Source organism: Bombyx mori, chromosome 9 (assembly GCF_030269925.1).
Source record: "Bombyx mori chromosome 9, ASM3026992v2".
Classification (NCBI taxonomy): Eukaryota; Metazoa; Arthropoda; class Insecta; order Lepidoptera; family Bombycidae; genus Bombyx; species Bombyx mori.
In genome coordinates, this window is record NC_085115.1 from 13,194,151 (window position 1) to 13,221,964 (window position 27,814).

The 27,814-nt window shown below is 37.1% G+C and overlaps 1 protein-coding gene across 4 annotated transcripts in view; it reads left to right on the plus strand.

Moving 5' to 3' along the window:
• NGR-A24 (neuropeptide receptor A24) overlaps positions 1-26,064 on the plus strand; it is a 184,143-nt gene extending 158,079 nt beyond the window's left edge. Inside the window, exons 2-10 of one of the 4 annotated variants that reach the window (XM_021351226.3) lie at positions 10,425-10,573; positions 14,303-14,456; positions 15,033-15,207; positions 18,981-19,136; positions 19,689-19,748; positions 20,672-20,822; positions 21,983-22,179; positions 22,263-22,402; positions 23,138-26,064. In XM_021351226.3, coding sequence (XP_021206901.2) covers positions 10,439-10,573; positions 14,303-14,456; positions 15,033-15,207; positions 18,981-19,136; positions 19,689-19,748; positions 20,672-20,822; positions 21,983-22,179; positions 22,263-22,402; positions 23,138-23,199 — 1,230 coding nt within the window. In that variant the 5' untranslated portion in view covers positions 10,425-10,438 and the 3' untranslated portion in view covers positions 23,200-26,064. 4 annotated transcript variants of the gene reach the window in all.
• Positions 26,065-27,814: the final 1,750 nt, after the last annotated feature.

Here is a 27,814-nt window from a genome sequence, read left to right on the forward strand (position 1 = left end):
GTGTTGTTTTGACAAAGAGCTTCGTTTTGAACGTTAGAAACATTCGGTTATGCTAAACACTTTCGGCGCACAAAACAATTTTCGCGTTTGAAAACCAAATAAATATTTTACGCGCGAAAGTACGATGCCGTGCGGTCACGAAAACAGCGTAGAGTCGTTATTCAAAATAACAATAGCATTTCACATGACTCGCATTGTGCCTTATATTTATTGGGTGCCCGTTGAATTATTACAAAGCCCGCCAATAGTACTTACGGGTTTATTTTATTCAAATTTAGCGTATAATGAAGAATGGTGTCCCTTATCCACTAAATAGTATTCGACAATTACATTTTTGACGTGACAACGTCTTATAATTCGATGGAGCCGGCTGCACGCACGAAAAAAACATGACTCATACGGCGTTACCCCGCTCTAAGGCGTTTCATTTAAGGCTTGAAGTGCAAGCGAGAGCGCGCAACGAGCGATAAAAAGCCACAATCGGCCTCCGCGTTCGGCAGCGTTGGACATCTGTCTCTCTTCTACTTGAGTGAGCGATGCATCAGCGTGGACAGCTGCTATACAAATAATACATTTAAATGTTTTCATCAAGTATGAAGCTCAGTGAAAAGTGAATGTGGTGTCAATTTTCCATATAAAATATCTATCAAACCAATAAATTTTTCTTTTGAAAAATGAAACCATTCCATCAGTATCTTATGACGTTGTCACGTTCAACTATCGCCAGTAAACCGACTTTACAGACAACCGTTTTTTTTTTTCCTACTTTAGCTGATGGTCTTGAGAGACCATTTCAGCGTAGCCTTATCAAGTAAGTGAGCTCAGGGGGCTCAAACCTTTGCTAACACTGACTCTAGCAAGAGCAGTGCTTCACAGAATCTACCGCCGGATTGGAAACGCGACCCACTGAGAAGATCCGGCGAGAAACTCAGTGGGCTGTGTCTGTGGGTTAATTTGCTTGCCAAGCCCTTCGTCGCAAGCGACGGGTTCGACGAGAACGATGACCGGTGCTTGGGGTTCCAAAAAGCACCGTTAGTGGATCCGGAAGATCCGAAATAACGTGTTTTGGGCGACGTCGACTGTTTACCATTTGGTCAGCAGGATCAGGGATGTATAGATGTCAAACCGTAAAGGGTTTTCATCTGTATGAATTTTTTCATATCAGTGACTATTTTGTCCACCAATCTTATTTTTTATGGTTTATATGGTTGGACGAGCTCACGGCCCACCTGGTATTAATTAGTTATCGGAGCCCATAGATATCTACAACGTAAATTCGTCACCTATATTGAGATATGAGTTCTAAAGTCTCAGTATTTACAGTACAACGGCTACCCCACCCTTCAAACCGAAACGCATTACTGCTTCACGGCAGAAATAGGCAAAACGGTGGTACCTACCCTTTTTTTATGATTGAGAGATTACTGATGGCCCGAAGGCCTTTCCAGTTTCACCAGGACAGGTGGGCGAGCAAAGGCTCAGCCAGGAGTGCGTACTCACAAGAAATCCTACCACCAGTAAGACTGATTGAATTGACGATATCTATGGTATCCCCTCATTTAACACGAGGTGAGCCGTCTAAATATTCAAGAACACCCAATAATCCTTTGAAGTACCTCAGATTTTTTACATCATACCCACGTTTGATCATAAAATCTATTTAGAACTACACAAATCATAACCGGCTTCGCCTAATATTTAACCAGTAGTTGCAATATTCGTATTTTATTACTCGTCGTGTTCTTTGATCTTCCATTTCTCTAATATTCAATTTACCTTTGTCCCGTTACGACCAGAACCACGCGAATGAACATTTGATATCCGAAACGAGTTTACCTCTTTGATAGCTTGTAAATTCAGTCGCGTGTCCAAAACAGTGCCACAAACAATTTGAGAGCCACTGTTTTCCATTATAAACTTAATACTTTCTTATCGTTCTACCAGAAAACACACACGAATGTGAACCGTATATGTGCAAATGTAAGTCCCAATTCAAACTCACTGGTGGTAGGACCTCTTGGGAGTCCGTACGGGTAGGTACCACCACCCCGCCTATTTCCGCCGTGAAGCAGTAATGCGTTTCGGATAGAAGGGTGGGGTAGCCGTTGTAACTGAGACCTTAGAACTTATATCTCAAGGTGGGTGGCGCATTTACGTTGTAAATGTCTATGGGCTCCAGTAACCACTTAACATCAGGTGGGCTGTGAGGTCGTCCATCCATCTTAGCAATTAAAAAAAAACTCGGTGAGTTATAAGAAAAATCGTTGAAACATTGAAAAATTGGTTAATTGTTTTTTTTTGTATATGTATCTACCTATTTTGTAAACTAGACGATCGCGTTCTTCAACGAATCCTACTTACTGTACTATAACTTTGAGAAACACGAACAAACTTAATATAATGAGGAATTCAGAATTACGGTCTCCAACTAAATAGAGCTATTTAGAGAACGTTCCATAGAAAATAGTTTCGAGCGCTTAAAAAACAAAATGGTTTGCTAATTACAAAAAACAAATACATGGGTAGGTTCATAATTAAGTCGTTTTTTTTTTTTTACGAAAAAGGTGCGTGGGTAACGGGATAATTCAGAACTTGATTAGACTGAAAATTTCGTGCGGGCTCTATCGCACAGAAGGGAAAAGGGAATGGCGGTTTTTACTGAAAATTGCGCTGAAATCTCATTTTATAACTTTAGAATTGAGTGTAGGATGCGCATATGAATATTTTTCGTTTAAAAATAATACAGTATAATGATTCAGGGACGAAATTTTGTTTATTTGAATTAGTTTTTTGTTTTACGCCTTAGAGATTGGTGATAGTGGGGCGAGGAGTCACTAATATCTACGAAAATATGAGGAAGACGTATATCCGCCCGTGAACGTTTGTCGGCTGATAGGTAAATAATCTACATGCACAATATGTTATTAAAGCTTAGGTAATCTGTACATTTAAATAAAATTAAAGTGTCTGTTTGTAGTATTGAAATAACCGCTTTTTCCTACATGCATATGAATATTTATACGGTACATACACCAAAATAACATTTGTTACAATTTTTGTCTGTCTGTCTGTTTGTTTGTTCCGGCTAATCTCTGGAACGACTGGATCGATTTTGATGAGACTTTCACTAATATGTAGCTGATGATATAAGGAGTAACTTAGGATTAACTTTTTTAGACTAGCTTCGTCCCGTGGCGTCACCCGCAGCTTTTGTCGTACCGCGCGCAAAATGGCGGGCTTCGCCTATCAATAATAAAATTTAATGTTTCCAAAGCGAAGCGAAAGCGGTTCGCTAGTTTCTTTATAAAATAAAAGTCGTCAGTTCGTGAACAATTCAAATTAAATACCGTAGCAATAATCTGTTAAATAATAAATATATTCGTAAAGTTAATGGCACACTAAGTGGTAACCCCTAAAGTTTAAAAACAATTCGCAATTAAAGCTATTAGAATTTCAATTGAATATTTCGTAAATTACACAACAAAAACTTCAATATTGGCAATCGGCTAAGTGAATACCGTTGTTTGAACGGTGGAGGTACACCCGAAAGTTGGGTAAAGGCAATGTATCGAATTTTCAGAAATCCAGAGGCTGCTTGCCAAATTATTACTTTAGTTGGGATTGAAAATATTGTATGTCTATGAAACTATTTGTGCATGTGGGTAAATATATATATAAAACGTTGATCTATGTTGAATTTTTTAATAGACTGTTAAAATTTAATTCAATCGATGAAAAATAGGTAGGCAGCGGCTTGGCTCTGCCCCTGGCATTGCTGAAGTCCATGGGCGACGGTAACCACTCACCATCAGGTGGGCCGTATGCTCGTCAAAATCTAGATTGTAATTGAGTTAAACAAATACCAGAACAGAAGTAGTACATTACGAACACGATTATTATACAAACTTACAACGAACATTTTCCGTTTCAGTGCTTAGTCATTGTTAACCACAAAACTTAATCATTTTTCTTAATAGCTTTGCAAGAACTTATTACTACCAACCGACATTAAATACGTAATAATAATGACGCGATTTGTTACGTAAATAAAGTTTGTGTTTTCACAATTTATTCATTTTATGTAGATGTTTGATATTTATTAAATTTTCAAATTCATAATAAAAATAAGGATTTTGTACATAATGCGGTGCAAATGATAAATAATAAATTACTGTTCAGTTTCATTTATCGCAAACAACGTGGTCAAGAGCTCGCTCATATCTAATTAATAACAACTGTGGCAACGCAATTCTGCCACTAAGCTTTGTCACGAGACTGACTACTCATTGCTTTTACAAAATTTTTAATGACTTACTTATTTATTTTCAACCCTTATTTGGAGAAGAAAAGAGTATAAATGTAAAAATGGTGCCTTGCAACAAAATTGTCTATAACAGGACCTAGTAGATATAAATATATGTCGGAGAAGCTACATTATTAACACCATCATCAGACATCGTATGGGCGAATAGGGTGATCGAACTAAGAGAAATATTGAGTACACCAATCAGGTTTATTGTCTTACAACAATTTAGAAACCCTCTCTTGACGTTAGCAAACGAAAACGAATGACAGTTCTTAGGACGGAGGCACCGCTCTTCAAGAAGGCTGGTTGGTAAGTGTGATGGCGTCTACGCGCCTCCATTGGCTAGGCTCTGTCGTAGCTTTTTGAAGTGAAAACTTCTTTAGAATCGTTGTGATTTCAAACCGGATGCAACGGAAAAAACGACAGGTAAGAGATACAAATACAAAAATGTGTAGGATGAAGCCAGCAAAGAATGAGACAGAAATATACATACTATTTAATACAGCGCCATCTGTTAGATTTTTTAATACTAACGTGTGTATGAAAGCTCTTGTAGTGAATTTTAATTTAGGATTATACGTGAAATTAAAATATCAATTCACAGAGGGCGCTACCTTACAATTATTTACTAATGACAAAATTTTACATATACTTAAGACGTTTAGGATAATTGTATTTTAATTTTGGAAGGTTTCACTTCTACCACGTGTGAATTGCACACATGTATTTTTTTATTTTATTTTATTGATAGATCACTGGTGGTCCGAAGGCCTTTCCAGCTTCACCAGGACAGGTGGGCGAGCAAAGGCTCAGCCAGAAGGGGTGGGATTTGCTAACAACTACTCGAGCGCCTCCGAAGGAGACCTAACAACTCAAGAACAATTGCTTCGCGAATGAATCTACTACCGGATCGAAATCGCGACCTACTGAGCAAATCCGGCGAGAAACTCAGCGGGCTGATGCATGGGTTAGGTCGACTTTATCGAGTTCGACGAGTACGGTTACCGGCCTTTTTTTATGATTGAAATATTACTGGTGGCCCGGAGGCCTTTCCAGCTTCACCAGGACAGGTGGGCGAGCAAAGGCTCAGCCAGGAGGGGTGGGATTTGCTAACAACTGCCCGAGCGCCTCCGAAGGAGACCTAACAACTCAAGAGCAATTGCTTCGCGAATGAATCTACTACCGGATCGGAATCGCGACCCACTGAGAAAATCCGGCGAGAAACTCAGCGGGCTGATGCATGGGTTAGGTTGCACGTCGACCTCTTTGTCGAGTTCGACGAGTACGGTTACCGGCCTGTCGTAACACGAAGCTAGCCGAGTTCCGACAATACCGCAGTCGTACTACAATCTTTCGGAAATCATGCTGCGTTTCGTTTAGCTACCAAACTAATGACCGTCTCCGATATAACATATAAATCAATAAATGAAACCGAAATAACCTTTCATACCCCACTGTTTATTTTGTGTGTTGAAATACAAAATAAGCAATTAGTTTGATAGACATTCGGTTTTTTGTTTTATATATATATATATATATATATATATATAGACACATACAATATACATATACATAAAGGTACATAAAGCCACGCAGTGAATGAAGAAAAATCGTTTGAGCCAACTTATTAAAGACTTTTAAGGAAATAATAAACTGAATCAAAGGTCCTATATTTTCAATAAAATAGAGTACCTACTCTTAATTTCCACTTAATTAATTAACTTCAGGACTCTTGAACGGAAAATCTCTCTCAGTTTCTACATTTAATAATTGCTAATTTGTAATCTAATCATTAATTAATGTTATTGACGTTTAGCTAAGGATGCTCTTAAGATCTGTAATTCAAAAGCAATTTAAGTACAAATAATATCATTACACGGCGTTTTTCAATAAATATTTCCTGGCCGCATTCCCTAGCAGATTCAAACATTACAATTGTATTTAGAATAAGAAAACTTAATGGTAATGTTACGCGCTGGGGTTCGGGATAAATAAAATGTCACCAAAGTACAACTTAAAAACTGTATTCAACACTTAAAACACTTACACACTTCACAAACACTTTCAAACACGCAACAAACGCTTTAAAACTCTCAATTCGCTTGTTCCGCTTCGCTTTAGGTAATCCGTTCGCGGTTTCGCTTCGAGTAGTACCGATTACTGACTGCGTGCCATCCCTACAACGCTTTTATAGCCGATATCTCATCCCTAGAATTATCGAGAATATTCCACACTTCTCTAGCAGTAGTTTCCGCTATCTGATAATAGATGGCGTTGTAATTCTCGAGCATTCTGGATCCTTCTATATTCGTTCGACTATTCGGCGATAGATGGTGTTACTCTTACCAGCATAACAGTAATAAAATTCACATTAAGTTCTTAAGTTCCATCTATAAATGTTTGTTTGTATGTGTTAGAACCTTTAAACGTAATTTTCATGGAATTAGAAACGTTCAATTTACTGGAAAATTACAGTCGCAACAAAGACTTTTATAATAATAAGCCGACAATATAATAATTTTATAAATTACTTCGAATATACAGAACAGTATTGACAGAATAAATAATGGGTCTAACTGTTTAAAATATTGAATTGTTATCGGTCCTTGGTAAGTATGCCAAATTTTGAGTTAATCCGACGTTTTGAAGGGGATCAAAATCATATTCAAAGTTTCCGTTACATAGTAATGCCGGCCACTCACATGCGCGATAATATTCGTACATTGTACGAATGTTTGCGCGCATATGAAGGGCCGTCAAACATTTATTCGCAAACTTAGCGGCTGTGCAAATGGGTTCGGTACTCAATTTACGAACCCGTTTGCGCTTCCTACTACAATTGTTTACGTTCGTCAATAGAACATTTAAGAGAAAAAGAGTTTTGAATTCTTTCCCAGACATCATTAACAGCCATGCTGTTTTTATGGGATTTCTTTTGATGAAGATACGCTACGCAGTAGACGTCACGATCTATGAAAATAGCGAAGCGTCCGTTGCCTTCGCAATCCTGGGCGCAACTGGTCACACGAATGTGTGGGAGACTACGCGAAGGATCGCGGTTCGCGCGCTTTGATGTCTGTTAAAAAACCGACACAGCTTGGAAAACCACGAATGCAGCGAAAACTTTGCATAATCATTTGCAAATGTCGTCCTACACTTGCGGGTTTGCGTATTCGTGCAAATGTGAGTGACCGGTGTAACATACGTATGAAGCTCATAAAAGCGTGTTAAAAAATGTAATTAATTGTAAGTTCAGTTTGCTATTTAGACGTGCTGTCAACGTCAAACCTCCTTGGGTTATATCTCCTGTAGTATTTATTACGTGTCCATCGCAACGTGCCTTTATAGGCAGACGACCGTACGACCCAAATGATGGTAAGTGGTCACCGTCGCTCATGCAAGCCAGCAATGCCAGGGGCACGGCCAAGTCACTGCCTACCAGCCATAGAGGGAGAGACTTACTTACTTTACTGGTGGTAGGGCCTCTTGTGAGTCCGCACGGTTAGGTACCGTCACCCTGTCTGTTTCTGCCGTGAAGCAATAATGCGTTTCGGTTTGAAGGGTGGGCAGTCGTTGTAATTATACTGAGACCTTAGAGCTTATATGTCAAGGTGGGTGGCGCATTTAGGTCGTAGATGTCTATGGGTTCCAGTAACCACTTAACACAAGGTTGGCTGTGAGCTCGTCCACCCATCAAAGCAAAAAAAACTCTTTCTGTTTCTTTTTTTAGTGTTTCTTTTACCGTTTTTCATTTTATTGATTTTGATTCTTACAACCTTAATTACGTTTAAAACTAGATTTTCGAATACCATTATATCATATGGTACAAAAAATCACACGTAAATATCCCTAAAATTAAGCCTAAATTCAACAGACAATTCCGTAAGCCGTGAGCCCATAAATTTATCTACTACCTGGTCCTAGCGTGATTAAGTGCCGGAGTTATGACATTTATACGACAAACCCCTTAGCATTTTTCTTTCTGCCTACAACATAATTTTATTTTTCGTATTCCGTCTACTTAATGTAAAATATTATTTCCTATCCAACCTCAATTTGATTTAACTCGTTGGATTCCGTTATATGACGAAAATTATAATATCCGAAATTATAATTTGCGTAATTACTGGTGTTAGGACCTCTTGTGAGTCCGCACGGGTAGATACCACCATCCTGTCCATTTCTAACGAGAAGCAGTAATGCGTTTCTGTTTGAAGTATGGGACAACCGTTGTAACTATACTCAGACCTTAGAAATTATATCACAAGATGGGTGGCGCATTTACGTTGTAGATGACTATGGGCTCCAGTAACCACTTAACACCAGGGGGCTGTGAGCTCGTCCACCCATCAAAGCCACAAAAAAAAATATGACTGCTAATTTTTTTTCCTGCCTTTCTTCGAAGGGTGGTCATATTAGATTCACCGAACGGCTAGGTGAGCTCATGGGGTCTGACCTGGTGAATTAGCTAAACCTAGCCTAGCAATAGCAGTGCTTTGCAGAATCTACCACGGGATCGGAAACGCGACCCACTTAGAAGATCCGGCGAGAAACTCAGTGGGCTGTGTCTAAGGGATAATTGCTAGTTTTTTTCCTTATGAATAGAGAGTATTCGTTCTATAGTCCTACGTCTAGATTGTAATTACCGTCATATATAAAAATCGGCATTGGAAAGCCCACCTGAGGATTCTTCTCAAGTCTTTTGAGTACATTCTTCTGCTAAGAATGATCCTGGCAAAGCTATTAATATAATTATAATAGGTGACGTCATCTGTTCAAAAACCCCCCATGGTTTGCGATCTTTTAGTTGTATATTGACGAGCGTGTTTCGGTTTTGCATGTAAAAAAAACCCAAGCCAATTGAAATATAGTTAAATGTGTATTTCATTTTATTAATAATATGTGTTTTTTACTGAAATTATTAAGGTCGTTACGCTCGTGCTATTTGATTATTCAGAGTGATTCACAGATGTGAAAGTAACAAATAGAAAAAAAAGAAGAGAAAACCCGTCTTAATATAATAAAATGAGAATATCATCAATGTAGTCGAAGTCCATTAAAATACGAATCATTAAACATACGTATCTACTCAAAGACTACTGGTCCCGCTTAATTTTATTAATATTTTATTTTATTAATTTTATTAAGCGGGACCACACGAAATGTACCAGTTTTCAAATAAACAAACATCAATAAAATCAGTTCACCTAGAAAAACAGTTCGGAGGTAACTCACATGAAAACATACAGTCAAATTGATAATCGCCTTCTGTTTTGGAGTCGATTAAAGAATGTCAAATGAGGATGAGCGTCGGGTTAGCCCCATTTATAAAAGTAAATAAAAATAAACGTATGGATTAACCGACCAAAACTCAATCGGGTTTTCTTTATGGCGTATAGCTAATGTACAAGACACCGAGTACATTCGCATTGAGATCGCATAGTGCGATCATAACGGCTGAAACTCTGACGCAGGTGTCTAATTAATATGTGTTTATTACACCTAACACGAGTTTACGATCGACGGATGAAAAAGAAATACCAAATAAAAATTAAACTTTAGTAATTGCAAAATTTGGATGGATTTTGAGCGCGCCAATGTTTACTACCGCTCTTCCTATTTCCTACGCCAAGAGATCTATGCGTTCTCCTTAGAATAAGACAGAAGTTGTTGTGGGAGAAAGTTTGTAAACAAAAAAAAACGTGTGGCACTCGAGGACTGCCGCGATAAAGCTATTGCATAGCATTTTTTATCAACTTATGCTTATTATCAATAATTATACAATAATAATTTAATATTAAAACAATAATAAAATAAGACCACGATATATTTATAATCATTAACAAAAGCAAAACATTAACTATCCCCTTCCCACTCATAAGCTAGATCGCGCGAGTGAAAGATGGGCAGACTTTTCATGATGCGCATGCAGTGCATGCATGCGTGTGCTTGTTCGAAAACACTACACAAGCGCAACGTGTGAATGTGTTGAGCGCGAGCTACATGGTAGGCGGAGTGGGGGTGTTAGGTTTTATTTTCGTTACGTAATTTCTTGATTCGGTCGCTGCGCTCAAAGCTCGCGATAAAAAAACTAATAATTATGTTTTTATTTGTAAAGCAGGTCCCGATGCTATGATGCTGGACGAGCTCGGGCCAACAGTGGCCTCCAACCAGTCAACCTCGCTAGCGGATCTGGATAGCTTCTACGTCACGTTCTACGATGTCGAAAACGAGAGATACGTTAACGATTCGCAAAACGCAACCGAGGTAAGGGTTCCACATAATATTACGTAATCATTGTTAATTAAAGTCGCCATGTCCTTGCAGTTAAGACGCCTGGTGTGCGCATATCACACAATAGACCATCTCGATGTTCAAACACCGCAGGTAGGCGCCAATTTTGCGACGGTAACGATGAAGCAATAACATCGGTGTTTGGGCTTGGTTCTTTTTCTATACTAATATTATGAAGAGGAAAGATTTGTTTGTTTGTTTGTTTCGAATAGGCTCCGAAACTACTGGACCGATTTGAAAAATTCTTTTTCCATTAGAAGCCGACATTGTCCCTGATGAACATAGGCTACTTTTTTTAATTATTTTTTTATTTTTTATTTTTGGTTTCATGTGTGTTTTAATGTTTCCGAAGCGAAGCAAGGGCGGGTCGCTAGTTATTTTATATTTTTGAGCGCAATCAATATGATACTTGGTAGTAGGTAATATTTTTAGGAACTCACCGAAAGTCTGTGTCTTTGTAGTGATAATATTTGTAGCACTATCTACATGGAGTGGCCACTCCTGTCTTCTTTCTTTGTATCTTGATGAAACACTTTCAGTTTTTTAAGTACTTACTTAGCTGCACTCAATATTCACCACTTTTTCGCGATCGCACAATTTTGATGCGCACGATTCAAACTCGAACTTAAAAGTGTCATTGATTTAGGAGGGGAAAGGGGCGGGACTATATCGATGCGCTCTCAGTTACGTTCTAAAAATATTAATGCTAATTATCCAGCGTAAACAATTGCAGATAGCGTAAACAATCGGTATTTGCGTAACTATTAGTGTCATATTGGGGCTATATGTTATTGGGGCTGCCTTAATTGCCACGTTTGGTATTGGGATTATCAATCGCAGTATACCGTTATAATACGTAGAACGCTGCCCGAAGGATATAATGATAGTGAACAGGGCACATTGCTCGTAAAACAGATCGCCGGAAAAATGTAACATGAGTAAATGTTCCAAAAGATGGACCGACGACTTATTGAAGGTCTCGGGAATCCACTGGACAAAGACGCAGAACTGGTTATTGTGGCGAGGCTTGAGGAAGATCTATGTCCAGCAGTGAGCATCTGTGAGCCGATACTAGTAGGTCAAACTACTAGAAGTTATGCGTATTTTAAGCCCGCATATGTATGTACTAATAGTCTGCTTATTTCTTCCTCACGTCTCCGGAATAAAATATCTTGTTGTCACATAATCGTAGAGATTAGCTATGTGATTACAATATATATTTTTTTAAATGTGAGATTATGTATTTATTATTTACGGTAGGTTATAGTGCCGTAATATTGGGAATATAATAGAAAGTACAGTACGATCACTATCGGTTTTCAGTTCTACCTATCCCTACCAACTTGAAAAAAAAAAAAGCGGTCACTCGATCAATTAGTAACCGTAAAATATGTAATGAGGCTTTTGAAAATTTCACTCCTGATTGGTTAAACTACGGGATGAACGTTTGTTTGGAAGACCATTGGAAGATCATGTTGACTTCTAAATCTTAACTCTGACCAATACGCTTTGTATTATATTAGAGGTTAAAAAATTGTACCGAAAATTTATCACTTTAAAGGAACATCAATATCGAAACTATTTAAGTTATGTTTAGGAAAAACAACTGTGCTTATAAAATAAACTATAAATATACTAATTCCAGCATGTTATTCATCTCTGCCTAGCCAAAGGGAATTGCTTGTCCTTAAAATAAAATTTAAAACTAATGCTTTTATTAATCAGAAATTTATACACCTTGTGAAGCAAGCGGCAAATTTTAACTAAAAAAATAATAGTGAAAACAAGAAGATACCTAATTTAATGCGGTTAATATTAACTTCACTTCAAATAATAAAGAAACTTCTGCGTTTTTTTTTTGTTGCTTAGATGTGTGGACGAGCTCACAGCCCACCTGGTGTTAAGTGGTTACTGAAGCCCATAGACATCTATCACGTAAATGTGCCACCCACCTTGAGATATAAGTTCTAAGGTCTCAGTATAGTTACAACGGCTGCCCCACCCTTCAAACCGAAACGCATCGAAATAGGAAGGGTGGTGGTACCTACCCGTGCGGACTCTCAAGAGGTCCTACCACCAGATTATCAGATTATCTCAAAACACTCAATACGTTTTCTCATATATAAACGAACGTAAGTTGTATGATGTTTTAGATTTTAGTGAAGCTTCTCTCCGCTCCGGTGAGATAAGATCTAAATCAAAACAATTTATAGCCGTTTGTTAGCACTCGAAGTTTTAATCGATGTTCATACAACTCTCATACTCTGTTTCAAAGTACTTGTAAAGTTACTGAAACCACGTATTAAATTTTATCGTTTATATATAAAGATGGTTTTAATGATTAGAAACGAGAATATTTGCGAATATTGTAGAGATTTCAGCTTAATGTTAACAGGTAAGCTGCGAGTCAAAATCAAACTATCGCCTGTCCTACACAACGCACAATTACATAATAGTTTTTTTCTTATATATCTCTATATTAATACGTGGAGCAAAAACTTTGTATCCCTTTTTACGAAAATTGCGCGGACGGAGGAGTATGAAATTTTGCACACTTATAGAGAATATAGAGAAGTGCACAATGCTAATAATTTTTTTTAAATAATGCATAAAAGATACATTAAATCAATAAAGAAAACATCACACACACTACATACCATGTATTTGACGCACACACGCACGCATACTATTTATTGTCAAACTTTTGTTCTTGGCGTCTGTTGTCAAATTGAGAATAGATTAAATATTGTTTGTCTTTGTTAATATTTTTTATGGTGGCGTAATTTGTAATTATAGAAGTATAAAATACAATCTTAATAGTGTACAAACTTACAATTCCAATTAATTATAGTCGAATTTCGACTACTGCGGGGCCTCTAGTTTTTACAAATATACCGGACGTCTTATCCTTTAGGCCACGACGATTTTTTATTATGGAACGGATGTATTATAATACCATTCAAATCGCAAGGCATGAGTGCTTTTCGGCTGAATAGGTGGTAATATACTGGTGGTAGAACCTCTTGTGAGTTCCACGGGTACCGCCACCCTGCCTGTTTCTGCCGTGAAGCAGTAATGCGATTCGGTTTGAAAGGTGAGGCAGCCGTTGTAACTATACTTGAGACCTTAGAACTTATATCTTAAGGTGGGTGGCGCATTTACGTTGTAGATGTCTATGGGCTCCAGTAACCACTTAACACCAGGTGGGCTGTTGTGAGCTCCGCCGCTCATCTAAGCAATAACAAAAAATAGATAGTCCCGTGTAACCTACCCCTAATTGTGTTTTTTATTTTCATTACACAACGTTACAGCTTAGTGGAAAGGGTTCGTGTACAGGTGTCAAGTACTTATTTGTCAAGAAATTAAATTTGAAAGAAAATTTGTCATCTACCGCGAGTTGAATACCGCCATGACATAGTCACATTGATGCTAGATATGACATAGTCACATTGATGCTAGATATGACATAGTCACATTGATGCTAGATATGACATAGTCACATTGATGCTAGATACTAGTACAGGGGGATCTTATCCTTTAGTTAGACAATAGCGAAACTATTTAATAATAATTAGCTATATAGCGAATACGCGAGGAATGCATTTTTTGTGACTTCAAGTTCACACTTATTTCACATTAATTTAAATTTTCCTACAGGTATTTTAAGAGTTGATATTAATAAAGCTATACCTATTGAACCAGCCATTCCAATCCTTCATCCTGCCGTGGTGGAGGCAGATTCTGTGGACGGTGCTTTTCGCTGGGATGGTGGTCGTCGCCACCGTGGGAAACCTGGTTGTCATCTGGATAGTGCTCACCAACAAGCGGATGAGAAGCGTCACCAATTACTTCTTGGGTATGCCATTAAAAGTATTTTAAATTGGCGGAATCCATAATACGAACTCATGATATTTCAATAACGACGTGGAAATTGAACTCTTCTAAATGCTGAAGGTTTCATAGCTACGTTTAACATTCCAGCTGTTAATGTACTTATACTATATGTTTTTGTCTCCTTGCCTGTAACAGACGAAAGTAATAGATTGGCACTATGAAACAGCGAATATCAAACTCATAAAACACTAGTTAATAAAAATAAAAAAAGAGGATTGAAAAATTGAAAAGATTAACTGAATTTGTACCGCCTTGTCTACCTATACGACGTAAGACGTAGGCAGTGCTACGATATAGAGAAAAGAGCTTTTTATTGCATTAGCAATAAGGGTTTCGAAGCATACAGATGAGTAGACGGTACTGATGATCAGGACACCGAAGCTCCCCTGCGAAATCAAACCAATGTCCAGCGCTAACTAATCTTCAAATCCTTCATTGAAAAAATGTATAACCTATTTCCCTGAAAGGATATCGAGTAAAATTCATTACCACATAGCTGTAACACCTTTTTACAGAACAACCTTTTTTTTCTATATAGTGAATCTATCGGTGGCCGATGCAATGGTGTCGACCCTTAACGTCACCTTCAACTTCACGTACATGCTGAACTCCAACTGGCCCTTCGGACATTTCTACTGCAAATTCTGTCAGTTTATAGCGGTACTGAGCATCTCTGCGTCTGTCTTCACGCTCCTTGCGATCAGCGTTGATCGGTAAGATATGTTTATATTGATATCTCATTTAGTATCCGAATTCATATTTAATCATGTAATTGAAATTACTTTAATTTTTACTAATCTCGCATTTTTTATTTTAATTATATTTTATGAAGAATCCGAGATTAAGCCGCACTTCTTCTACTTCTTGTCAGCCCATGGACGTCCACTGCTGGACATAAGCCGTACAAGTAGTAATCTTAATTTTTACGACTCGTGGAAACCGGAGAAATAATTTCAATTGAAAGAAAATTTAAGTTTGGTCACCATATACTTAAATAGTTGTTCGCTTTAAGAGGAAGAATTAATTTAATTTAAATTTACAAAAAATATAATACGAAAAATTTATACGTTATAAAATCGTAATATTTTTCAGTCAATTTCAACGACATTTTTCATAAATCACAGAATAACAAAACTAGCCTATGGCTTGTTTGTAATATTTGTTTAGGAAAGCAAACCTTATAGTCATTTTGGACAGACAAGATTATTTTCAATTATCGGAGAAGCTTAAATACGGACCCTCGCTTTAGAAACTCGTTAATGTTGTTAATCTCTCAATCGGTTGACGAGTTTACTTAAAAGTTTCACAAAACAGATGTCCGAAGCTTTTCCTTGTTGGAGAAGTTTGACGTCGACTGCTAATCAGGTAAATTTACCTCAACATAATACAAAAGCATAATGGGTTTCGAAAAACTTTATTTTTATTTTTGATTGCTTAGGCGGGTGGACGAGTTCATGGCCCACCTGATGTTAAGTGGTTAACGGAGCCCATAGATATCACAACGTAAATGCCGCCACCTACCTTGGCATAATAGTTCTAAGGTCTCAGTTTTTACAGTACAACATCTGCCCCACCCTTCGAACCGAAACGCATTACTGCTTCACGGCAGATATAGGCAGGGTGGTGGTACCTACGTGTGCGGGCTCATAAGACGTCCTGCCACCAGTAAAACATGATATAGTATTGTAATAATCCAATCAACAACTAATTTAGGCCATAGATTTACAAGAATTAGTTAACTATACAGGTCGATTACGGTAATATCCAATGTGTCATTAGTTTATTTGTTTCACGCGTAGAACACGAAACCCATGGTCCCCGAAAAATATATTTATAACAAATTACCGTTCATCAAATTACTTCACTAATATACGCAACTAATTCAACATATGAATAATAATATGGCTCGAAGCGAAGAACAAATCAATACTACTTTCCAAAGGACAAACCCGAAATCCATAGAAACTTGGGCCTGGCGTTACAGTGCTAGAATTTGGGCATAAGTTACAATACCTAAGAAGGTTTCATGAGCCCAATTTTCAGGTCTCCCAGCAATGGCCAAATTGGTAAAATCAGACAATGTTTACATTTTAGGTTATGTTTATTGTTCGAGATATTTTAATAAAAACGATATTTTTGAGGCTGTTTCCTACTAAAGATGAGTAATTTTTTACGAAACCTGTTGCAGCAACAGGTTGCTTTAAAATAAAAATGGAACCTGTTACGAGAAATCGCGCGTTAGGTTGTTTACGAAAACGAACGAAAGCCAAAAATTCAAAACAACGTAATGCGAAACGCGCTGCGCATGAAATGATTTTTTAAAGGGATTTTATGACCTGGTAACTAAGACCTTTAGGTCAGTCTTATTTTAATTTTAATGAAAACTTTTTTATATGAAAAACTATATTTATATGATAACTTTTTTATATAAAATATAAATCATTACGTGCTCCCATATTATCTCATCACATTTCATTTCATTTTATTTCATGCCTTTTTTACTTTTATTTTTTATTGCTTAGATACCTATCGACGAGCTCACAGCCCACCTGATGTTAAGTGGTTACTGGAGCTCATAGACATCTACGACGTAAATGCGCCACCCACCTTGAGATATAAGTTCTAAGGTCTCAGTATAGTTACAACGGCTGCCCCGCCCTTCAAACTGAAACGCATTACTGCTTTACGGCAAAATCCAAAATATCTTCAGTTGGCAACATTAAAGATAACATAACACGATTTGATACATTTGTGTTTTTCTATGGCATAGTCACATTAATATAAAAATGCAAAACTACACTTTCATGCTATATTTAATGTTGTCAGTTGTAGATATTTTGAATTGCCGCCATTGTAAGTAGTTGTGTCACGATTCGATGGCCATACTCTATTTAATTTACATTGATTAAAATACCTATAAAAACAGTCATTTATCCTAAAGCAAAAGAGTATTAATTATTTTTTACACTTGATTTCCACTAAATCGATCCTATTTTATGGATGTTCTAATTCTAATCCGCACGTTTGTGGAGCTAGTTACGTATATTGAAATAAGTGTTGCAGATGTTTACAAAGATTGTTTAAAACAAAAAATTGAATTCAACTTATTTTCTACACTTGGCCATTGTCAATGAAGCTAAGATTTCAATAGGTTAATCAAGCAAAATAGACGAATTTTTTGGTACATATCCCATTCGTGTAACGCTTAGGCCCAAAATGGGGTTTCTCCTTTGTATATTTAAAATAGACCTATTTAACCTACTCTATCTTAAGAAGGAGCCTGGAGATCAGTAATACAAGTCTTTGAACCTAGTACCTATAGACTTTAGCTCTTTCCTCCTCCTCCGTGCGTCGTATTCCTCAGTGCTGAGGGTCGTGAACTTTACGGAGCATTTTCGTTAGGACTATGTTCCTCCATTGACTTCTGTCCTCCGCGCAGTGGATAGCGACATTGATGCTGGATTCCAAAGACTCAGATTAAGAAAGATCTTAGCTCTTTCAAAGGCTTACAAAATAAATTAAAAGATTAATTTCTGTTTGTATTTGTACTATACCTTTAAGAGAGAAATAAAATAAATTATTATTATTATTAAATTATTATGTTATTTTCCGATAGGCTGACTGGGGCATATCACATTTTTCTTACGTAAACAAAGACCTCGGAAGGAAGATTGATAACTCATAAATTACATAAACTGGGTTAACGTAGAACTTCGATACGGCATATCCATTACACAGCTTCCACGATTGTCGATGTCACAATTTAAATATTTGCTTTTCTTTTACGTTTATCCGATTCATGTTTACTTAGTAACTCGATATTATGTTTCTACATTAATATTTACACTGTGAACTGTCGCAGCGTTTGGAATAATAATGCGTCTCGCTTGAAGAATCTAGTATAACCTCTCGAGTCTACTAGAATAGGCAGAAAAAACACGTTTGGCACTCGGGGCCTGCCGCGGTAAAGCTATTGCATAGCATTTTTTTATCAACTTATGAAATTATAATTAGACAATAATAATTTAATATTAAAACAGTAATAAAATAAGACCGCTCTATATTTATAAACATTAAAAAAACGAAACATTCACTGTCCCCTTCACACTCATAAGCTAGACCGCGCGAGAGAGAGATGGGCAGACTTTTAATAATGCGCATGCAGTGCGACGTCATGCCGCGCGCTTATTCACAAAGTAGTACATAGTAGGCGTAGTGAGGGGTGAGGGTTTTTTCGTTACGGAATTTCACGATTCCGCTCTCAAGCCGCGCTCAAGGCCCGCGATAAAATCTATGCAATAGTTTAAAAAGTACGTAATTATTTGAAATCACAAACACGCAGTAGATACTCACGCAATTGATAAACATTCAGCGATATAACACACACACAATAATACCTTAAAATACTTTTGTTTCACTTTGTTTTAAATAACTCAACCACCCGTTGCTTAGTACACCACGACTTTACCAAATCTTTCACCTCCAGCTACGTCGCCATCATGAGTCCGCTTCAGCCGCGTCTCGGCAAGAGAGCGACCCTCGGCATCACCGCAGCCATCTGGGCGTGGAGCTCCTTCATCAGCAGCCCCAACCTCATTTACTTCACAACTGAAAACGTCTCCTTGCCCGACGGAACTATCAGGTTTGAACATGATATTGAAGCACAATTGCAATACAAATACATTGATAGATGTGACAGTTCTAATGCTGTAAAGAGTCAAGGGTATCCGAACCATGCGAAAGACAATCAAAATCATATTTAGGAGTTCGTATTGCCAAGGGTGACCAATTTGTTGTCTCTCTTATAGTCTCAGCAAGCCGTTTCTCGCCAGAACTTCTTCTTCTCAGTGTGTCGCGATTCCAATCCGGTAGTAGATTCAACGAAGCACTGCTCTTGCTAGGGATAGTATTAGCAAAATCTTTCAAACTGAACTCGTGAATTCACTTACTTCTCCGGGAGTAGCTGAAATAGCCCCTTAGGTTAGCAGCGAATAGGCAGGGGGAAAAAACCTCAGCATCGGGATCATGATCATTACATATACCAATCAAACGTCTTTTTTTTATCTATATGTATGAAACCGATGGAGGCTGACAGTCGACAAATAAAACGGAGTCACGATCCTCAGCAATGAGGGAGCGATGGAGAAGAAGAAGAAGAAGAAAAGCTAAATTAATAATAATTTAATTGTTACAGATGTGTTTGCTACTCCCATTGGCCAGACGGTATGACGACTAGATCTCGCTTAGAATATGCGTACGTATGAATTTATACTGAGCACAAATTCCAGCTTTGCTGTTTCATGAAAAACTATAGCCTCGAATTCAAATTTATTGGATATCGAATCTTTTAATACGTCACACAGAGAGCTAGGACGTGCAGAGTCGTGATCTAAAATAATCGCTGAGTAACTTTCTTCGCAACTGTAGCTTACATTTGAAAAATAGCAAGCTAAGTCAATTGATGAAATATAGCATTGCAAGTCAGACTCTCTTACAGGCAATTTAACCTGGTTCGATTTATTTGTAAAGTTCTGAACGGGACTTTTCTGAAAATAAAATTTCGATACCATCATTACATTATACCTCTGTTTGTAGTAGAACTTTAAGAAAAAAAAGATGATTGTGTGGTGTCGTGGGACACCGGATAAGAACGAAGTTCCTTATTATAAAAATATTAATTTTAAGTTCTATTCGAGGTATAAAGAGAACAAAACTGGAGGTTTCGCAACAACCCACGGTCATTCGGTAACGTGCGAACTTATTGTGGTACACTTCATTCACGGTTGTTGGCATAAGAGTTAGTGTATTGCGCAAACGAACGCTCTGAGATCGTGGACAATGAATGATAAAAAAAAATTTTTTTTTGTACCTTATTACAAAGTTAAGTCGTACACTGTGTGCTTTACTAATAAAAATCTTACCCGGTTTTTTCCCGGTTAGCGTACCCCTCCGCATCGTCCCATAAGGAACTTCGTTCCAAAAATACTAAATTTCAACAGGATATCCAACGATTCTGCATTGAGTGAAAACGTATGTTTGATGGTTTAGTTTTTAAAAAGAGTCGTTAACATTTCGACCAAAGCATTTAAATGTTAACACTCGATAGGAGTACAAATATACATATCTGACTTTTTGAAATCGTACACCTTTTTTCGAACAATAGCTCAACCTTCGCAGGTACAATGTGTTGTTCATGGTGCTGACATACTTCATGCCCATAATAGCGATGACCTACGCATACTCCAGGGTCGGGGTGGAGCTGTGGGGATCGCAGTCTATTGGAGAGTGCACGCAACGACAGCTAGACAATGTAAAAAGCAAACGACGGGTGAGAAAATTCCATTGTTACGAGAAATGAGACTTACTTTATTTTGCAAGAATCAAACCTACGCTGTACAATGACGTGTTAATGGAAAAAGTACAATATAAAGTAGTAAATAGAAAATTGAAATTCATAAATATTATCCCACTAGGTGGGATACAAGGTGGGCACAGCTAACTTTTCTTCCATACTATTATTCTATCACCCGTCATCTCAATACCTCACCCCTCTCTCTCTCTCTCTCTCATATCATCATTCACACACTCCATCCATGTCTTCTTCGGTAGACCTCTTCCCCCGCTACCTTGCACTAACATTTCCTTAAATTAGTAATTACATTGACTATTAAATGTCTCAAAAACTGACGGAATAAATAGATATAGGTAGTAATGCATTTCGATTTATGGCAACAACGTTTTGTAAGCAGTGATTTCCCAAGAGATCTCGATCCTCAATATTCAAAGAAATAATAATTAACGTTGCCCTTTGACGGACGCCAGTTCTTTGTAAATCCAATTTATTTCTTGATGGAAATAGATTCAACAGACACTAACAGCTGGATGGGATATTAGATTTGTACACGACATTCTGTTTATAAGATTCAGAGACAGGGTTAAAATATCACTCTTTGGTACGTGATATATTGTAAAATTGATTTTGATAATGAATCAATGTGATTTCTGACGGAAAATCTCATCGATAATAGATTAGTCATTAACGAGATATCGTGTATCGCACAACTGTATTGAGTCATTATAGAACGGACTTGATTCTCGCTCTGACACACCTGATGTTTTTCCAACGAGCAATGAATTGGATATACGGCGGTATCGAACCTCAAATTTTCAACTCTGAAACGTACCGTAAAATGGGGAGAATCGGAATTTTTAACATCTCTAATGAGTTACAAAACCTTGATGACTAAATTAAACTATTTAATATTGTTGAACACTAAATAAAAGTCATTTTCAGTTCAACAAAGTTAAATCTCTAACAGCCCGACAAAAGTATTGTGACATCCCAGATTTGTCCCTATGCTACCTCTAGTCCCTAATCCCCCCAATCTACTGTATTGAAATGTTTAATTGACCCAGAAGAGAACTTCCTTGTAAATCGTGAGATTATAGATTGTTTAAGTCAATTTTAGAGCTACATATCTTTTACAGGTCGTTAAAATGATGATCGTTGTGGTCGTCATCTTCGCTGTCTGCTGGTTACCGTTCCATGTTTACTTTGTGGTAACATCGTACTATCCTGATGTTGTGAGCTACCCGCATATTCAAGAAATCTACTTGGGTATTTATTGGCTGGCGATGAGTAACTCGATGTATAATCCCATCATTTATTGCTGGATGAACTCAAAGTAAGTAATAGTCATTTAATTTAATATAACTTGAAATTCGGCTGTTGAATATTCGTAAATTTCATTATCCTTTCCGATTCCAGATTCCGACGAGGCTTTAAGCAGTTCTTCTGGTGTTGTGGTGCTTTCGGTGGTGGTGGCCTCGCCAGGCACAGGGCTCTGGGACCAGACAGGACGGATAGATCCATGCGCTCCCTCTCACCCAGCCGAAAGAACGGAACAAGTATGTAAATTCACTTTACCAATATCGCTGCGGTCAGCTCTGTACTTACATTACATAGTTTAAAGATTGCTGAACTTCGTTTTCAGGAATCATTAGTACCATAAAATAGAAACTATTCAAATTAACTGGTGTAATGCTGGAATGTCCTGAAGACTCATTATTTTAATTGATGGATTTCATGTTTTTTTAAGATGTCCGTGTTATCGTCGTTTTCTTTCTCTTTCGATTTCAAACTTCTGAGAGTTCAATCTGATCCACAAATTTAACTCAATCTACACGAATTTTCGAAGTTTTGACATGCAAATCTCGATTGGTTTCATTGAAATCTATTGTCGTCGAGATGTACGTACACTCTTTTCTTCTTCTTCATAGGTCTATTCAAGACTACAAAATTCATCAAAAAACCACCTGGCTCTCCCCAATTGCTTCATGCAAATCAGATATACAAGTAAGATTAATGTGAGGCCGGTTGCAAATTTCAATACATATTTCGATGGCACGTGAGAATAATGATGTGTCCGCTTCTTGTTCACCCCCAGTAGTTACGCCGGTCCATCCTTAGACTCGTCTATCGCATTTCGTGCTCGCAACCTCATCCACTGGCTTCTGTCTACACTGTCTCCTTACTATGACAGCTTTAGTTTTGTCGTTTTGGTGTACGATACCCGTAACACAGTCGGAGTCGATCCGTCCACGATCGGGCTTTGGATGGTTTAAATTGGTGGTTTTGTGTAGGCACTATCCGGATTTCGATGCATAGCATGTACAACAACAACGCGTCGGTGAGTGCGGGATGACCTCGGCGCGGCGTAGCGGGCGAGGGGATGCGCGCCCGCCCCCCGCATGCCGCCACCGCCCCCGCCCACGCCGTCGAGCGCACGTGGATTTGACGCGACCGACGCGAGCGCGTCCCCCTCACCCCACAACAACTGTACGCGTGAACGTGCTTAAATAAAAATCAGACTTTAAACATATTTTTGACCAGTGGAACATTGCGGTGACTTATCTGAGCAATAATTGAGATGTACATTGTAATGGCTCGGTCGAGATTGAATATCGATAAATAGAATTAATGCCATCAGTCGAAAGCGTCTGTATACTTTTGATTTTAATATTAGACAATGATGTTTGAATGTACATATTTATGTTTGTAAGAATATCACGCTTTTTTAGGATAATAAGAAAGAAAGAAGTAAAATTTTACTTGGAAAAGACCTAATACACACTGAAAACCCTTAAAAAATGGTCTCGAAATCAATGTGTTAATCAACCCTTAGTCGTCACAATAAAAAAAAAATAATTTAATTTTGATATTCTAAAATTGACGTAATTCTTATTATCAATACAAGTGTGTTTTGTGTCTACTTTCATAAATCTTTTAATAACAATTATTATATATAAAAAAATCGTAATATTGGCAATTTTAAAATATTTAGATATATTTAGGTAAATTATCTTTATTTCGTACGCACTAAAGATTATAATAGTCTGCTCCCGCGCGCTCTATCGATGTATTCATAAAACAAAATAATTTTGTGAAATAGCATAATAAATCGCAAAATAATATTCCTTTTTATAAGTATTAGATGTATGTATATACATATAAATGTTATGTGTGTTATGATATATTTAGATTTAAATTTTAAAATACAACATATTATTTTGTGTGTAATATAAGTAGATTATACAATTAAATTATATAGATTTTTAATGTTGATTGATAAGTACGCAACCAAAACTAATTGTAATTATAGATGTAATTTAAAAACTGGATATGATATATTATGTAATCTTTCTTTAGTAAAAACTCAATAAAAATGGACCAACAGTATGTTTTGTTGCTTCAATATTTCATTCAATTTTAACATTACACGAATTGCATTTATAAAAATATTCACATTAAATACATGCCAAAATGGATGTATTTTTCCTTGAAGATATCTTATGGTTTAAAATTAAAAAATATCAATTTATTGTTGAATAATTCCAATGAGTTAATGATAGATCTAAGTCGGAGTTATCTACCAAGGTGGATGATTATTATTAGTTAATATTATTATGTATTCAAGTGTGGGTTTTTTATATAGATTTAACACTCGTGCCATTCGAGATAACAATCATAAGGTATACATAATATAATATAATCGAGGTTGAGTTGTGAGAGCTTGCGTTGTAATATTTAAAAGATGATAAGTTGGCTCTGATCAACATTAATAACATTATTTCAGTGTTGTTCTAATCAATTCCAACATTAACTCTTCAAAATGGGTTATCGTTAATCAAGTTATTTACATTTATCCATCAAGAAACGTACAATATATTATTATAAATCTAGAAATCTCTGTATTTAAGTAATAATTGTAAATATGTATATTTAATTTCTTAATAGCACAACTCTTAAACTATCTATAATGTTGATAAATCTGAATGAATGAAAATATTTTCTTTCATTAAATAAGTATTTAGATTTTAAGATTTTGTAAATACATATATAAATTTTCTATGGTAATTTTGTATGATATAATAATATATAATATTGGATATTAGTACAGTAATATATTTTAAAATTAATTTAATTAAGAATTAATAAAAATATTGTACTCTATAATCCAAAACGTTCCGTTGTACTGTTGAACTCATATTTTGATTCACATGTCAAATGTCCGAGATTCCTGTGCATTAGTATAACTATGTGCCACAGAGCGCACAATGCGGGCGGTGGTGCCATGGAAAATACGAACACTACTCTGAGGCTATTGGAGAATAAATTTAATAACAACATTTGCTCTACAAACCGATAGTACTATATGCACAAAATATCTTTGTCAATCTGAACATAGACACTAGACTTCGTAACATTTTTAATAGCGAATAAAAGAGATTAATTTGTTTTATTTGTGTAGTTTCGTACAGATTTTTACGTAAATAGATTAACTGATGTAATTAATTATATACAAATACGCCTATATCGGACGAATTTCCGCGCTTTTCATAAGACCGTCGATCTGCCTTTTGAGAGATTTACCCATGCTGCGTCTGCGCGGTCGTCACATGAAAACTAAAAATCGGCAATTGTGGTGGAACTTGGGGGTGGTCTATATCCAATAGCGAATGTCTATAGGTTGATAATGATACCTAACAATCTGCGCAACAACTGCACGTAAATACTATAGTCTATTTTTCTACTATTACTATTTTTTCTACTATTTGTCTCAAAAAGGAATGCACCTACCCCAGGACTCTACACCACCCTTCATTGACTGGTAGAGAATGTCTTAGGCATTAACTCCGCTACTGTACTAAAATATAATCCTCCTTCGAAACAGATAGATTTTGATACTTAGCGTGCAGATAATTAAATCGTTTTCACGTTAAAATAATATGTTTCTTCAATTATTAATCGAAATTAAATTTGCTTATAGCGATTCTAGTTTGTATATAATTTAATTTAGTTACCGTGGTTCGAAGACGTTACTAAAAGAAAGTAATGCCAGTTACCTGATGAGTTTACATGTAAAAACTAAAGATGAATAGACGAGGAAGACATATTGCGCCAACCCCTGACACAGGGACAACTAGGGAAGATGGTGATCTCATCAATATAAATGTATGTAAAATTTGATGTGCGAAATTGTAATTAATAAAATACACAATAAAATGCGTATATTGTTTTATTTCGTTGTCCAAAATTTCCCATATTTTTCCTCCGGTAGACAAAATGTGCTTCTCTCCTATTACGTGCTTTAAATCTAAAATTAGATTTTCCAAAGCGGATTCTAGTCATAGACAATTACAAAATAAATTCTTTCGCCTACAATTAGAAACTTGAAGTCTCAATTGCCTTATTAAACTATTCCGCCATATTGTTTAAAAAATTTACCGCCAAAACGGGTGAATGACCTACCGACCCAACTGGTGTTGTGCATTTAGCGAGTGTCACAGACAACAACATGAATTAACCATTAAGACACGAGGTCGTAGTCTTCTTCTTTGTCTCCACTTTATCCCACTTGATGGGGTCGGCACAGCGAACCTTTCTATTCCGATCTCCTCTATCAGCCGTCATCTCAACACTCACTCCTTTTTGTTCCATATCGTCGACGTTGACGTCGTTTTTTGGTCGACCTCTTCCCTCTTTACCTTACACTACCGTTTCAATACATATCCTAGTCACATGCATCTCATTGCATTATATACCGATTATCCGATCCTACAATGAAATGGATTTTTTTTTATTGCTTACATGGGTGGACGAGCTCCCGCCCACCTGGTGTTAAGTGGTTACTGGAGCCCATGGTCATTAACAACGTAAATGATGCAACCCTCCTTGCGACATGATTTCTAAGTCTCAGTTTTGTAATAAATCGTCGGCTCCTTCCCGCGCGGACTCTCAAGAGGTCCTACCACCTGTATTCATTCGTGACACAAAGATGCAGTTTAACATTGTAATTGACATCAACCGAAATGCAACTGTTACTGGATTTACACATAATACTCGTCTACCGTGAATGATTGGAATCTCACTTAAACAACGTTACTACGAGTATACATTTAATGGACCACAACCAAATGACTACAAGAAGAATGCCTGAAGATCTACTATAGATATATCGAAAAGACAATTTTTTTTAATGCTTAGGAGGGTGACTGAGCTCCCGACCTAGTATTAAGTGGTTACCGGGGCCCATAGATATCTACAACTTAAATACCGCTACCCACCTTGAGACACGAGTTCTATGGTCTCAATTTTTATTGTTTCCCGGGTTCCTGAGATGATATTCCCATGTGGACACACAAGACATACTACCACCAGTAAACACACATATCACATACACCGTATCTTATCATTTTTTTCACAGAACGACAATTTTTTTTTATTGCTTAGATGGATTGACGAGCTCACAGCCCACCTGGTGTTTAGTCGTTACTGGAGCCCATAGACATCGTACATTACAACGTAAATGCGCCACCCATCTTAAGATATAAGTTCTAAGGTATCAGTATAGTTACAACGGCTGCCCCACCCTTCAAACCGAAACGCATTACTGCTTCACAGCAGAAATAGGCGGGGTGGTGGTACCTACGCGCGCGGACTCTCAAGTAGTCCCACCACCAGTAATTACGCAAACTATAATTTTGCGGGTTTGATTTTTATTACACGATGTTATTTCACCGTGACAGTCAATCGTGAACATTTGTTGAGTACGTTTTTCATTAGAAAAATTGGTACCCGCCTCGGATACGAACACGGGTGCATCGCTTCAACACGAATGCACCTGACGTCCTTTAGGCCACGAAGACTTCAAAAATTAAATTTCTAGAGACACATTACATAATACATTATTTAAAAAAGTATTATAACAAACAACGCTCACCTCAAGAATGGCCACAGCGACCTATCTTACACAGCCC